Source organism: Electrophorus electricus, chromosome 5 (assembly GCF_013358815.1).
Source record: "Electrophorus electricus isolate fEleEle1 chromosome 5, fEleEle1.pri, whole genome shotgun sequence".
Taxonomy (NCBI): Eukaryota; Metazoa; Chordata; class Actinopteri; order Gymnotiformes; family Gymnotidae; genus Electrophorus; species Electrophorus electricus.
The window spans coordinates 9,326,419-9,342,553 of record NC_049539.1 but is presented as its reverse complement, the minus strand read 5'-3'; the positions used below and the strand labels follow the sequence as shown (position 1 = coordinate 9,342,553).

Here is a 16,135-nt window from a genome sequence, read left to right as displayed (position 1 = left end):
TATAGTTAATTATGCAAATAACGATACAGAGCATTCTGAAATGTAAAAGTGGAATAAGCTTGCTACTATCCACTTGTCCATTACTGTCACTTGTCATAGCCAAGGTCTCTACCTACCTCAGTGCACTGCCAATCCATAGTAAACCTAATGCTGTCCACCCTCCATGGTGCTGAAAAATGTCACGTCAGACTGGAATGTCCATGGTCTGTGTGCAACTCATTCCCTGCACACCTTAACACTTCCTGCTTCCTCCTCACTGACCATCAGGGTATCATAAATCAATTGCTTGTATAAGTAATATCTACCCATGTCCGCATTCACCATTATCTATGGTTATTCACTACAGAATCATACAGCATACAATATGATGTCAAGTGGATTTCCAAGCCTTCTTTCACTCCCAAATTATTACCAAATTGTCAGATTGAAGGATTTTACTTTAAGTATTTTCGTATCCCTTTTCTCTAGCCCCAAACCTATGACTTTTTCTTTCCCTCAGTGCAGTATCAGAATATTCATCACTATAATCCTTTTAGAAGAAGCTTAATGTTCTGTAAGTGCTACACCTACAGGACCACAAAGGTCAAGGTAACATGGAATGACACAGAATGCAACTATTCATTACCAGCATCTTCTGCAGACTTCCCTTTCTAACACCAACATTCTAACCTTATACATCAGCTTTCCTTTACATCACAAAAGTCCCTCCTATTCAAAAACAACTATATTTGAACCTCTCAGAGGAACCGGATTATCATTACCCTCACTTTAGTTTTATTTACTAAAATCATTTATCTGTTGTAGTCAAGAGCACTGGCCAGAATCCTAACCTTTTGTAGGTAAGGTTTATAACACTGAACTGTAGAGCACCACTATTGTTGCACATTTGTGTTGCATAACCATATGCTGGAAGTCTACAATAGACTGTATTTATTTATACTAAAGTACCTTAAGCAATAGTGCAGGTGTATGTTTATTGAAGTCATAAGTCTAGCTAAGAGTGTAAATCACATTATTGATTTTGGCAGTTAAAGATGTAAATACATTTATTGATACACACTTAAGATCTCTAAATTTCCCTTTGGGGACTAAAAGTGTTACAGTATAAGCCTCTATAAAAAGACATTTATCAAAAGTAATTCTCTATTATTTGTAACAGAGTGGTAAATAAAGCATCTCGGGTAATAAGTACATCTTCTGTATTGCTACGTGTTTATACATACCGCATTTATTGTTGGTTTAATTCAAATTTGCAGATCGCATCTACGCCAGAATAATACAATTGCATTTGCAATTACGTTTGCAAAACTATAAACTATATCCAAATATAGACACTGCACTTCCAAGAAATACACTGAAAGACTTGTAATGTTTTGTATTCTTTATTAAAATACTGTTGTACACACAAATATTGCAAAATGTGAGACAATGAACATAAGGGCATAAAACGTACTAAGATTGTGAGTATGTGCATGTGTGTTTAAGTGTGTTGTGTTGGTGTGTGTGTGTGGGTAAGCAAAATTCTTTTTGTTTTACAGGAGTGTGATTTTTAGGGTGCGGGGGTCATGATATGAAAATCAGCTGAATTGGCTGGGTACACTGGAACGTTGTAAGGGTATTCAGAGGAAGGGAGAGGCTTGGCACCAGATTCACCAAGTTCACTGACTGTTTTTACCACTAAAAACAGGAGAAACCAAAGAGTACACGATTCTACCACAGCATCCTCACTATAGTTCAGTATAACAGGCTCCACCCTGACCCCCTCTCTGTCCAGTGTGGCTCTGTCAAACCTGCAACTCATCCCACCCGTTCCCCTGCAGCTCAACTCATTGATTGGAAAGGGTCACCAATGACAGGTCAAACACATTCAATCATTGGCTTATTCGGGAGTCATCCTGAGAGAATTCCAAACTGCTCCAAGTGCAAACACACACCACCACCCCGCCCCCACCTTTACCTGGGTTAGAGGTTGAGTTCTGTCTGCTCTGTATTTTCCAGCACGTTGCCATCACATGATCTGTAGGTCAAAGAAACAAAGGCTAAATCAAACACGACCCCAACTAGCCCTGCCCCTTCTGCCCTCCCTCCTAGGAACTCCTGCTGGGATTGGTCCACAGAATTTTTTTACTTCAGTGAGGTGAAAGTGAGTTTCTAACATCCTATCATGCATCACTGCACAACAGCTCAGTAAGAACGAGAACCAGCAAACCCACAGTGACATAAGAGCTTAATTAATTGACCAAGTCCAGTACATCAACAGTCTAGAGACAATGACGGACTACATGGACCAGGGGGTTGGAGGCAGGCTGAAGGCTGGGTCGTGAAAGAGTGAAAGCAAGATTATGGGCATAAAGTCTGCACCAGTGGGCTGGAGGGGAGGGGGGCATGGTCAGAGAGAGGGGACATTCCACAATGAGGCAGAACTGGTTCCCTTCCTAACATGGTCCAGTTCTTTGGTTCCTTTCCAGACCTAGAAAGCCTGATTAAAAGACAAAAAAAATCCATTCTTGCCAATTTTGATTTCCGTGTCACATTGCAAAAGCATCCATGAAAACTAAAAAAAATTGGAGGTTGCATAACTGCAGTAATAAAGTCTTACACAGCAATGGGAGAGCTCACCCATTTGTCAGTGCCACCAAAGTAACATGGCCATGGCACCCAGCCAATTAGCCATGCAACCTCCTCTCAATCCCACTAGCCTTTGGGGCAAGCCTTGCTTGCAGGGGTGGGGGTGGGGAATAAACAGCACCATATGCCACACGCTCAGTCGATCAGTGGTCAAGTCTCAACAGCAATTTGCCCACCCCTCACCCAGAGAAACTCAGTGGTCTGTTCCATCAATGTGAGAATGAGGGCAAAAAGTGGTCTGGGTTCTGCACGTAATGGCAAGTGGTCTGTCCTGGCTCGCAGTGCCTAAACAGATGTAAGGGGAGGAGACTGTTGAAAAGCACACCCCCCCCCCCCCAAAATGTGGGGGGGGGGGGGGGTTTGTTTTTTTTTTTGGGCGGTCTAGTCCCCGCCCTTTTTGTGTGAGGTCTCAGTACACCCTGTGGAAACCACACACGTTCACTTTTTTTAAAAAAGAAAAACTTAAAATTTTTAGTGCATCCTCCACAGAAAAAAATAAAAACCAAGAAAATAAAAATAAAAGCAAGAAAGTGTCTATATTTTTTCTTTTCATCATTATCTTTGTTCCCCAAGTCTAAAAAAATTCATCACAGCTGTCAACATGTCCATAATTCCATAGCTGTGGGGTTATGAAAACTAAAAAAATATGCTTTAGAAAAAAAAACTTCCTTTCTGGACAGGACAGTGTATCTGACTGGAGGTGAATAACCAGCTGGCTCCGCCCTGGCCGTGAGATCATCGTTCTGCGCCCATCGTCCGTCACTGTAGTGCAATGTGCTCCGGTTCAGGCAGTCCCACCCCTTGCCTGTGGGGGGGCGCTACAGGGGGCTGTTGGCGGCAGCCAGAAGTTCCTGGAAGGTGCTGTCGAAGCAGCGTTTCAGGTCGGAGTAGGTCACCACCAGCACACTCTTCTCGTCCCGTGACACAAGACTGATTTTCTCCGGCACACCTGCGTCCAGCTGAGACAGAGAGGAGGCGTGATGCACAACACAGTTGTAGTGAGAGAGAACTTAATGTATGCGTAAAAAAATAAATAAATACAAACATCCGGGAGCGAGTTAGGCTAAGCTCACACCACAAAGTGCACAAAAGATGGCTACCTTGTTGAGACAAGACACAATGTGGCTCAAGTCGATCCAGGGCATGCCAGCCTCAGTGACCTGGTGGAACAGGTGATCCCGGAAGAGTTTGAGCAAGTAGCGATCCCCCGTCTCGGACCATGTGGGGTCCTTCTGAAATCTGCAAAAAGACAGCAACTGTCTGAAGGCCTAAAGGCCTGAAGCTTAGCTATATCTGTAAACAAGGGTTTTTAAAAAGGTTTTAAAAAAGGGCTAAATATCTCTCAAATATAAATCAAAACACTGACAAAAACAAACAAAAGACCCAGCAACAAGAACCACCTGTTTCCGTTTACCCCACGGAGGGGTTTGGGTGTGTAATGTACTGTGATCGGGAGTGATGTTTTGGAAATCGGGGCCAGGAAGTCTTTTTGGTGGCAATGGATTCCCATCATAATCGAGACAGTTAGAGCAACTGGTCACTTCATGTAGAACTAATCAGGGAATCCCTGTGGTATTAAAAGCAGCCCGCCTGAACGCTTCTGAGTGGCTAGTTAACCGTGCTGAGAAACCCAGCATGTTTGGAAAGCATTCCGTGCCAAACCATGTTTGTGTGGAAACGCGACTGGAACGGTTACCGTAGGGCATTCAGCTCTATGGTGGAAAAGAGGCTGTATTTCTGTACCAAGCACACTTGACTAAAGATGCTAGTGAGTTATGAACGCTAATCCCTTTAGCTCGTATTAATATTACAGCAACTGACAGTTATGACCCCACCAAAAGATTTTAGTTTGAGAACACCATTCACAGAAAATAAAGTTTCATAATATGCAGTGAAAGAAAAAAGATAGTGTTAAGAGTTTTTACAAAAGATTTAACAGCTAACTAAATCAGCTAATCAGTCAGACACACATAAGGTCAGCAAAGGTAAAAAATAAAAATGTTCTACACACTTTATCCAGTTTGCATGAAGCACACACAACAGAATGTGTTAGGCATGCCTGCCAGCTAAGCTGCAGGTCTGCGGCAAAAAGAAGAGAAAAAGAAATAAACAACCCTAAAAGACTACAAGAAAGAACTGAGCATGCAGTACTGATAAAAAGAGTGATAAGCTATTTAAACATATTGTAAGAGGAAGCTGAAACCTAATCTAAATTAGTGTTTAAACACAGATACGTATAGAGACTGGGCTATGAGCAGACTTTATTTGAAGAACTCCAAACTCAGGTCATCGTTCGTGCTGTCCTTAATCAGAGGTCGCGTGTGTATTGCTAGCATTGGCCATATCTTCGGCGTCTTCATGCAGGACTTACTCTGGTCTCTCGTTGATGGTTCCCAGTTTGGCCAGCAGACGGAACAGGCGGCCATTCTGCACCTCCTGCAAAGGGTAGAGAACAGAAAGAGGCTTTTACTTACGCACGCACACGCACACGTTTTACATCTCTGTGACCTTTGCACAAAAACAAAAATTAACTTGTGTGTGCATGCAGAAATGGATGTTCACTTGATTGTGTGTGTTCATGCAAGTGCACGTACATTTCCACCACCCCCCCCCCACACACACAAACACAGTCCAACTAAACTAGACTGAACCAAACCCTGCAAACTTTAGGTCTCAACAAAGTTTGCTTTGTTGTGTGTTGTTTGTTTGGCGGGATGGGTGTTGTCACACCACCGTCAACGCTCTTAACACATTTCACAGTAGTGTACATGGTGACAGCAGCTTTACACTTTCTCAGAAATAAAACATCAGCACATGACACCTTCCCCTCAAATGGGTAAACAAACCCTGCCACAAGCAGTGTGGCGACGTCTGTAGGGGTGCGAGTGTATACCTTGGCCAGATCTTCCTCAATGACATCATTTCTCATCTGCGAGGCATCCAGTTGAGTGTAGAACCTGGCGCCAATCATGGGCATGATGTCATTGACACTGCGCAGACGACTCTGTTCGGTCAGCAAGTACCTACAAGCACAAAAGAGCAACCCAAAATACAAAAGAGAATAAAACAAAAGGGGGGGGGTCACTGCATGTATATATTTGTTAGAAAGTGGGTGGGTGGTGTAGGATGTTTCATACAGGATGAGGTTCTTAAGGTCAGATGAGTAATTGATAGACACCAGTTCCATGGCTTTTTGCAAGTTCTCTCTCTGAATGCCAGCCAGAGAGTTGCAAGCCAGGGCCAACACCACCTTCCCCAGGGAGATCAGATCTGCTTGCTTGGAGAGGAAGACAAGGAAAGAGAGACGGGGAGAACAGGCACAGTTACCAGGGAGGTTGAACATGGCCCATGAATTCTACAGTGCCACCCATCTATGCAGCAGCAGCACTGCGTGTACACTAGTTTTACATACAGGCTTTTACCTGGTACTGGGGCATGAGTGCCAAGTGGTTGGTCTGACTGTTGTCAAAGGTTAAGACATCATACACTCCCACACAGTTCACCCGTAACCTAGGAAGTAAAAAAAAAAAAGAACGGCCATTGAACTTCACGCGGCTACAATGTTCATGGTAAATGCGCTGCTTAGTTCTGAGTGTGAGGCCCAAACCTCAGCTGTGTCATGTGCCATCCTAGGCCATGGATGTAGTATATGACATTCTCATGGAGGGGAAAGGCAGCCAGTGGGGGATAACCACTTGGTGTTTTCCACTAGGAAAATATACTGAGCTAGTTACTTTCAAGAACCCTTTAAAAGGCTTTAATTTATGTTTAATCCATTTTTCTTCTTGAATTCACAAAGTTTTTAAGAGGCTCCGCCAGCCCTGCATACATGCGCCAGCAGCTCAGGCCACATAACACTACAGTTATTATTGTGCTACACAAACTTTGCTATCATCTTGAGCATGCTTTTGTTTTAAGGAACAGAACACTAGACCAAAATAAGACTTCTGCATTTACGGTTAATTTGCAGCCAACAAAAGTAAAGTCATCTTTAGCCTAATCAAGGCCTTTCTGGTATGTGCTTGTGTGAAATGTGTTTTGATGGTGTGTTGGGGTGCGCACATACATGCATGGATCATTAGGTGCAAACCACAAACCAGGACTACCATGTAACAGTGCGAGACCACTGGATATCCTTTGCTACAGCTTTACAGCACTGAAGTTGAGCAGGGTGAAGAGAGTCTCGTGCTCTGTACATGAGCAAAGTGCCAGGTGCTCCGTCCAACTGGGCCACATGAGACAGAAAACGGGGCCTCTTGATTTCTAACTCGAGTTCATGATTGCAGTTTTAAAAAATGCTCTTTGTAGAAGTACTATTCCTTGTTAAACTACATCGGCTACTTAAAATGCCCAATAGCAAACTGCAGGGTTGAATGTGGATTCCGGTGGTCACTACTTAAGTGTGCGCGCTCGTGCGTGTGCGCTTGTCTCTATCTGTGTCTAACCGGGTTTTTCCAGTGATGAGGATCTTGCTGGGGTCCATGACTCTGCAGGCTAAGCCGGCTGTGTGGATGGTCCGTAGGGCTGAGCTCAGCTGCACGATGTAGGCCCAGATCAGAGACTCGGGCAGCAGGCCCGCATGCTGCCTAGGAGGGGGTGGCTCGTGTTGGCCTGCCACAACACAACACACAGAATAGCAAACACATGCCCAGTCAGAGTCGCTAAAGCACAGCAGGGGGAGGAACGGGGCTCTTTTTTTGCCATAATCTCTGCGACCCACATTGGGAATTTTTTGTTAGGTTTTCAGGTTTGCTTTTTTTGCCACTATTTGTAAAAAACATTAACTGTGGTATGGAAGTGGAAAACATAACCTTTTATCATTAAGTGTGTAACAAAAGAAATATACGGACAACTTTGAAAGGATAGGATACTTTACAATGTCTTACTTTAAAATTGGTATCATTTGTATTTTGATATAAACAAAACCGTGTAGTAGCCTAAATGATTAGAGCGCAGAAGAGTCTAACAAACAATGCTTTAACAAACAATGCTGAACTTAATCTTGACCACAGAATCAAAAGTGACAGATTTACAAGCTTTCCAGAGTTTAAAATTTCAATGAAAAAAAATTATGAAAAAAGCAGAACATTTTACATAATTGAAAATGTAAACCCTTAATGAGAAATTACTAAAACCACAATGGTACAAACAAAAGGTTAATGAATAAGTAATTAATGAATAATTAACTAATAAGTACCATTACAATTTTGACCAAGTTTCAAAGTAAATAACAAACTGAAACATTTCCGTCTCATCTTATGTCTATTATATCAACGGAACTTCAATGTTTTACGTTCTACAACTGGGGGTAATGCAAGGCAAAGTTGCCTTTACGTAGAACTCATACGTAACTAGCTAATTAACATAGCTAACGTTAGCCTGCTAACTAAACTTACTGCACTGCCAAGCTGTCTTACTGGCCAATTTGGCTTCTCACCACTGCACTCTCTTTTTTCATTTCATGTTATCATATAAAACATAATGAATCCAAAGTGGACATTTTTGGAGGTGCTGAAGTTATAGAGCCCACTTCAGTGGTAACTCTCTCAATTCGATTTTCATTTCCTGTTTTGGTTTAATGGAAGTAAATCTAAAATCTCATAAAGCTTAATTATTTTTTAATAAAGCTTTGAAATGCATATTTTGTATGTTCCATGTTATTAGCGCTGCTTAGCTTTTGTGTTAATAAATATCATCATTACTATTATTATTTTATCATGACTACAATATTACTATTAGTACTATATACTACTATTATTTATTTTATTATTACTACTACTGCTACAATGTATTATTTATTGTTGATGTGGCCAGTATTACTATTATTAACACATTATTAAGCTTCAACACTGAAGATTTTCACACTTTGCCCTCATCTTGTGTAGTTGGCCAATTTGAACATTTGCCGAGTTACCAGTCTGACTAGTCCGTAGTCACAGTACAAACAGGAGGCAGAGGATGGTGGAATGCAGTAACTGCAAGTTCGACTGCAGCACTGAGACGTCACTGCCCCCACCCTCACTACACCTACTACAGCAGGTAGCAGACCCACCTGGTGCAGGAGCGGTTTCCACCACCATTTCCACATTCCCACATATGCACACACACACACACACGCATGCACACGCATACACGTAGAAGACATCTGCCCATCTCCTCCAAAACATACAAGCCTCCTCTGACAGAAGCAGGGCATGAGTATCTTACTCTTACACATCAGTAAAACCAAAACCCTACAATCCTTCAAATTGATTTCACTCTGCACACTCAATAAAACAGGCCTTCTGATAATATTTGACAGCATTTTTAATAACAGAAAAACAGTGCCTGTACTGGTTTGTGAATGAGCTCAACACAGCAAATTAATGCGTAAAGTTCTCATTGCATTAGAGATCACGTGCTAAGTGCTTTAATAAACAAGCTCTGTGAAGCATCGTAGACCGGCCAGGACAGGAAAAGGGCAACTCACCCCACTTCCGCTTGGTGAAGAAGGAGTCGGCTGTTGGGTCATTGAAGTGCCTGCTGTACAGGGTCTCTGCCCCGGCGTGGAAGTCGTATGAGAACACCAGTGCTAAAGAAGAGACAAACAATCGCTCAGCAACTCACCCATTCAATTCCATCAACTCCCATTCAGAAGTACTTGGTGCTGTTACATCACTCGCACACACACGCGCACACAAACCAAAGCATGCATATGTGCTTACAGTGATCGCTAAAAGCCTTGGTGGTAAAGACCTCTCGGAGGGTGACGGCATTGGAGTGCTGGATCTTCTTCCACATGTCCACCAGCATCATGCACTTGGTGTTTACCAACCTGAAGCCTACAAGCACATGTCCGGAAGGGGAGCACTGAGTACAAGAGTTAAAGGTGTAAGCATGTTACGGACACGAACGTGCATGACAGCACGCGGTCAACTTTCACGCTAATGAATTTAAGGAAAATCCGTTGATTTATTATATGTTTGGGAAGTCTCGCCTTGGGATGATTCTGTGTAGCTTGTTGCATAGACTGGATATCTCACCATGTATCCTCCTGAGACAGTAAGGCAGATCATCTTTGCTGTTGACTGCCTTGTAACAGGAAGTGACATAACTGAAGTTGCTGCTTTTCTGTAGGCGGTTGGGAGGTGGGAGGGGCTCCAGGGGAAAGAGGCTATGGTAGCTGTCTACCTCGGATGGAACTCCTATAAAGACATCGAACAAGATTTTACACCCACCCACCCACCCACCCATGCATGCATGCATGCATGCATGTGTACTCACACACACACACACACACACACACACATCTGTTAAAGATTAAGAAAAAGGCAATCATAAAATGTAATGCATGATACCTAGAAGTTGAATGGAAGAGCAAAAGAAAAGTAAAAAACAGTTGTTAGGAAGCATCCTAACTATAACAAAAACATTGCTGCAGGCCAGAGACAGCATGTGGCTTCATGTAGACCACAGCTCAGTCATAATTCATTATTAAATCAAGAATGAAGAAAGCAAAGCATGCAGAAGACAAGCAGTACCACCAATGTGTAGTTGCAAGGAACTCACCTGGGTTTTCACTCTGATCGATCTGGGCCATTGTTATCAAATGCCTGTTAATCAACTCCTGGGGGGGGGGGGGGGGGGGGGGGGGGAGGGGGGGGGGTAGTAACAGCAGGAATTACGCTTGACTGGGAAAAAAGTAAGAATGCACGCACCTCCAAAAGATAGCCTAGATGCTGGGTAAAACCTGCAAGACTACAAAAGCCTTGTGAGTACTAAACTGTGTGCAGATATTGGATCACAAGTGACCGCCATAACCTTCATGTTTTGACTGTTTTTTTGAGTCGTCTATGTAGAACATATTAGTCCACTAGTACTACAATGAAAGTCATGTTCTATTTTCTGCCAGAATTTGGGATCTGGTGTATTTTAAAATGCAAGCAATTCAAAGTCTTTTTGTTTAGGCTCTGAAAAAATGTCTTTAAAAAGCTGCTCTCAATTTTACATACATATACACTATTAGTAAGTAAATGTTAATTTAAATAGCACTTTTCTCAGGACAACGCACACGGAGCACATTACATCAGTATTGGCCTCTCTCCACTGGTTAACTGTAAGATACTGAATTGACTAAGATTTTAGTGCTTACTTATCAAGCTTTCCAAAATGTGGCTCCAGCATACATTACTGAGCTCTTATGTCAATCAATCAAAATTTATAGCACTTTTTATAACAGATGTCACAAAGCAGCTTTACAAATGTCCAAGTCCAAGACCCTGTGACCAAGCCAGGGTCACAGTGGCGAGGAAAAACTCCCTAGAGCATGAGGAAGAAACCTTGAGAGGAACCAAGACTCAAGGCGGGGGCATCCTCCTCTGGCTTCCTTCCAAATAAGGGGTTATTAGCTGTCTCCCAAACTAAATTAAAATCAAAGACGGACTGGGCCTTTGCAGCTTATTCCCCAAAATTGTGGAATAATCTCCATACTGATCAGACACTTCAACTCCCTACTGAAATCAGACAATGACTCAATTCACGTTCTTAAAAAATGATTAAAGATGCTGTTTTGTTCTCTTGCTTTTAATGGCTCTGAATCTGTATAACTGACTTTTTTTGAGTGTATCGCTTATTGAACATAGAATTTTATTGTACTGTATGGTATAGTCCTTGTAAATAACTGTAGATATGTCTCATCAGTATAAATATGTAGCCTAGATCATCAAAGGGTAGGACCACTTGAACTAATGGAACAAAAAAAGGTAAGCGAATACCTGTCGGAGCTCCTCGGCCATAAAAAAGGATGGAGCATTGGCTTTGGGCTGCATGTATGCCACATGAGGTGCTGTTTGCGGGTAGATATGGTAATTGGGAAACACCTGAAAGGGTGACAAGTAGGCCAGGTCAACATAATTACACCAACATTGCCAGAGAGTGAAAGCTTCTGAGGAACAACGACTGTACCATTCCAGCCATGGGAGCAGGGGTGTTATCAGTGTAGAAGTAGGTGGTCCCACCCACAGTCTCCTTCTGGATCACGTGGGCGCCACCCCCTTGGTCAGACGCAGTGGTGGGCACCATGTAATTGGCCATGTTGGGGTTAGGGGTGTGGCTGCGGCGCCGCGGAGCAGGGGAAGTGTGGGGGGTGATTTTGGGGGAATGGAGAGGAGATGAGCCTGCAGACAGTGACATACCTGTAGAAGAGATCTATGATTACACATGGCTCTCTGCACACCCAGCTGCTTTGAGTCGCTCCAGAAGAAGGGGAAGAGAAGGAGGGAGGGACAGTAAGAGGGAGGGAGAGCGAGAGAGTGGGAGGGAAGGACAGAGAACAAGAGATAGAGTGAGATGGATGGAAGGGAGAGGGAGGGAGAGTGAGAGACAGTGGGAGGGAAGGAGGGAGTGTGTGTGTGTGTGTGTGTGTGTGTGTGTGTGTGTGTGTGTGTGTGTGTGTGTGTTACTCAGAAGCACAGGTAAAGTTGGTGCTGGAGAGGGTGACTCACTCACCAGGTGCAAGGGCTGCTGAGGTTGAGCTGCCCAGGCTCGGGTGGGTCAAGAGGGTCGAGGGAAATGTCTGCACGGCCGCCTGGGACAGGGTGGCCATGCGCGGAGCTCCTTTAGGGATGAACTCGGTGGCTGCTGGATTAGGAGCCTACTCAGACACAGAGCCCAGTCATGCTTTCACCCGATGGAGCAGAACTTCACTGAGAAAGTTGCTGAACCACAATGCATGGAATACAGAGCTTAAATATAAAGCTTGAGATTCCAGTGCCAGTGAGACAATTAAGTAACCCTGCAGTAAAAGAAATGTCCCCTCACAAAGAAACACCAAAGGTTAAAATAGTGTTCTAACACTTCCTATGAGATGCCCACTATATGCAATACCAAGGTAAGCTTCAGACACTCACCTTCCTCCTCTGCGATATGCTCAAAGCACCAAAGTCGCTAAACAGGGAGGAAGTGGGGGAATTCACTGGATCTGTTGGGGTGGGGGGGTGTGGTGTGAGTGGTGAGGGGCAGTCTTTAAGACAATAAACAGCATTTTATTCCAACAGCAAACAGCAGATTGCGGCCCACCATGAGCGCTGTGGCTGAAACTCTTGGCACCGTCATTCAGGAGGCTTGGGGAACTGCTGCTGCTGGTTATCCTCTGAAAACACACATGCAATTTAAAAAGCATCCCAGCATTTCACATTCACACAAATTTCACACTTGTAGCAACAGCGTGTCAGCTGTAATTACTGTACAGCTGGTAATTACTACAATAAGCCTGCTTAAAGCAACAGTCAGGAAACTGTAAAGCCACTTGATTAGATATGTAATTTACTTACCCCTAATTATACATTTAATTCTTTATACACAATCTTTACAATCCCTAAAACAAAAATTTGTGTTATCACAAATTTTGTTTCCTAAAACAAAATGACAGAACTTTTTATTCTTCATGTTTTTACTTTTCCCATTTGGAGATTTTTGAAAAAAAGTGACATGAAGACTCTCATATTAGGAGTTTCTGATCAAATCAGCTGTCACACAAGAAACAGGGAAAGAATATGGTCCTAGCTCATTAGTCAAGAAAACACCTTGCATTATGAGTAAATTAGACATTAGTATCAGAATGAACTGATACAAGATGGCAAAGTGCAACACATACACCCTGAGTCTCTCTGAAGAACACGTTTGTCATTAAAACAGAGATCACCTGAGCCATGAAAGAACATTTGGTCTTTAAGGATTACTCCAGTGTAAAACCTCAAAAAATACTTCATCCACAATTTTTTAGATTACTTTCAGATTTACTTTATTTCTGCAGCAGTGCTATCACAAAGACCATACAGAAACTGTCCATCAAGAATCTAAACCTTCATGTATTCTGTCAAGACAATACTTTAAAGAGACACTTTAAAGACAGTCTAATATATGTGATGCATGTGATGAATTTACAGCACTGTACATAATTATTTCTCAAACACATTTTCCATGTTTCTATTTCGGTACAATAAGGTCCCCATGCACTCAAAATCCTTAGAAAATGCAGTAAGCTAAGAAACAAAAATACAGAATGTGGATAGTAAGACAGCCATGTGCACAAATCCCCTGGGAAAGATGTACACAACAGGCAAATTACACTTCATACATACCTGCATCATTGAATACTTAGACTCTGCTGGGCTCCCAAATCCATTGACCCCAATAAAGCTACTGCTGAAATAGGAGTTGGTCAGACTGGCATCACTGAGAGCTCCACTCTCCATCCCAGGGACTGAAATGAGACACAAACTTCAGCTCGTGTTTTTTTTTTTTATCAGTAATTGTTTATTCAATAGTTTTTTCACATTCCCAAGGAGCAAAAATGGTGATAAATAAAGTGACTGTTCCAGGCTGAGACCTGGTTGCTAAATTAAATGTAAATCCACCTGCAAATAATTCCACCAGCATATCCTTCGTTAACTTACTAAATAAGTAGCTATAACTTCCTTTTGCTGTTGCTCAGTGTGTTTATGAAAAATATACAACATTAAGCATTCAAATCATGTTTCACATCATGTTATCAATAGAAAACAGCACCTGGGAACTGCACAACATTCTGCTTTAACAGTAAAACATCGCATAGTCTGCAATTACAATAAAGCAACTTGGTATACTATAAAACAAGCTTTTAAAACAAGCTATTAAACACTACATACAAATATGGCTTCGGACTGTGAGAACTGTTGCTTAAACAGATTTTAATATAATTTTAACAGTACAGGTTCTCCACGCTAATGTAAAATTAAAATTTTATTTATTTATTTATTTATTTATTTTTTACCAAAAAGTTCCCACATAGTAGCAAACGCTCAATGGTAAAAGTGCCCAACTGCACCTCAGCCTCACTCGTCTACTTGAAGACGTAAACACTAGATGGCTTGACGCGCTGGGTACTATTTCGTAGTAATTCCTTAAACATGCTGACACAGATCGTATACCGAAGGAAAAAAAAATATGCATTTAAAAAATAAAACATATAGCACTTCCATTTTTTAAAACAATAGCTGTTGAATAAATTACAGCGACCAAGATATTTAAAATTAGCTTTGCTAACTAGATACATTGTTACAAACGCTCAAGCTCACGCGTAAAAAAAACAAAAAACCTTCCGCAGCACGTTAACACTTTGATCACTTGAGCGGTAAAAAGTAACCCAGCTACAAAGCTAACGGACTTGTTAGCACCCAACCAAAACAAACGCATAACTAGCAGTTTAATAGTAAGTTAGCCAGGTTTCTAAGATAGCTAGCTATGACAAAATTATAATAGTTGGCATTTCGCTGTAAACAATGACAGGTCGGGCAGGTCCGCTTCATACAGAAGAATGAATGTAAATAATGCATTCACAAACAGGCGAGCGAGGACCTCCTCTTTGCCACTTCTAACTAGTATTTCTGACACCTGACTGTTTTGACTGTGAAGCAAAGAGAGATGGTTTCCTTGTATTGTTTTGGTGGGAAAGAGGCCATGCTGAATCCTCGGCCTCGATTTCTACAAAAAGCCCCTCTGGGGCTCAATAGTTCAACATACTAGAGGCGGCTGCATTTTTAGGCCTCATTCCATATCCGTGCACCCTGCAAACTTACTGGTTAGCAGTTGCCCATCCAGAGGGGATCCTGCAGGCCCAAGGGAGTCACTTTTTTTGGGAACATTAGCTGGACCACTGCTAGGACAGGCCGCCGAGTTTCCCCCGAGTGGATACCCTGCTGCCGTCACAGCACCTCCAGCAATTGATAAAGGAACGGGACTGCCTCCGCCGCCGTGCAGAGCCAGGTTTGCCACGGACGGATCCTCGTGCAGGAACTGGCACTCGTCTCCATAAAAACAAGTCTTATCTTTCGCATAGTAGCGGCAGAATTTCACCTTGACACCAGGTATTCCGACACCCCCAAGCGGAGCAGCTGACGCTGGGAGTCCACTATTCATGGCACCGCTGCCGCCGCCGCCGGAAGATACTCAAACATAGAGAGATGTCGGTAAGTTCTGAAACGCCTTATTCAATGAAACAATCGGCGTCTCGCACGAAACTTCGCCGTAAAATCAGTCGTATCATCCAGACAGATACGTCAGACAGACATTGTGCTTTTTAAATTGATATCAACTGTCGCTGGGCATGTAAAGCTAGCCCCTGCAGTTAGCCTGCCCGTTGTTCAGCTTGGATCACGCTGTTGTTGTTTTCAATTCTCTTCCTCCGTTCAGCTAAGGCTAACTAGCGTCGCTGTGCATTGTGGGTACGAAGTGGTACACTGTAATTAGCGCTGTTGGAGAACAGAGCCTTCAGTTGAAAGTCAAAGTAACAACGCGATTTTCCACAAACCTATTGAAAAATACAGTACGAAATCTGACATACAAAGTTTTGTGAAATACACTTTGCAAGTTCAAGATATGAGGCTCTGAAATTCCAAATGGTTTATAACAGAGGTATATCAGCAACCCGTGGCAAGCGCAAAGCCAGCGTCAAAACGCAGAAGCTGGGGATATGAGCTCTCGCTCGCTC

General features: G+C 42.7%; 1 protein-coding gene across 1 annotated transcript; it reads right to left on the bottom strand.

The window, feature by feature from the left end:
- Nucleotides 1–1,366: 1,366 nt before the first annotated feature.
- pan3 (poly(A) specific ribonuclease subunit PAN3) lies at nt 1,367–16,073 on the bottom strand. The gene is made up of 18 exons (XM_027004406.2): nt 15,225–16,073; nt 13,749–13,870; nt 12,685–12,757; nt 12,516–12,586; nt 12,115–12,259; nt 11,572–11,801; nt 11,382–11,486; nt 10,177–10,234; nt 9,651–9,812; nt 9,333–9,449; nt 9,098–9,199; nt 7,074–7,239; nt 6,051–6,138; nt 5,766–5,905; nt 5,522–5,651; nt 5,000–5,064; nt 3,729–3,867; nt 1,367–3,587 (listed from the first exon to the last, which is right to left on the bottom strand). Exons 1-18 carry the CDS (start codon nt 15,562–15,564, stop codon nt 3,447–3,449), a joined length of 2,394 nt encoding a protein of 797 aa, XP_026860207.1. The 5' UTR covers nt 15,565–16,073; the 3' UTR covers nt 1,367–3,446.
- Nucleotides 16,074–16,135: the final 62 nt, after the last annotated feature.

What these genes read in the sequence shown, in the direction of transcription:
- pan3 (XM_027004406.2), bottom strand. Translation starts at nt 15,564, where the DNA reads ATGAATAGTGGACTCCCAGCGTCAGCTGCTCCGCTTGGGGGTGTCGGA. An exon ending in CTAAGTATTCAATGATGCAG is followed by an intron (nt 12,758 to 13,748) that starts GTATGTATGAAG and finishes GTGTGTTTTCAG; the next exon opens with AGGATAACCAGCAGCAGCAG. An exon ending in CTCAGCAGCCCTTGCACCTG is followed by an intron (nt 11,802 to 12,114) that starts GTGAGTGAGTCA and finishes TCTCTTCTACAG; the next exon opens with GTATGTCACTGTCTGCAGGC.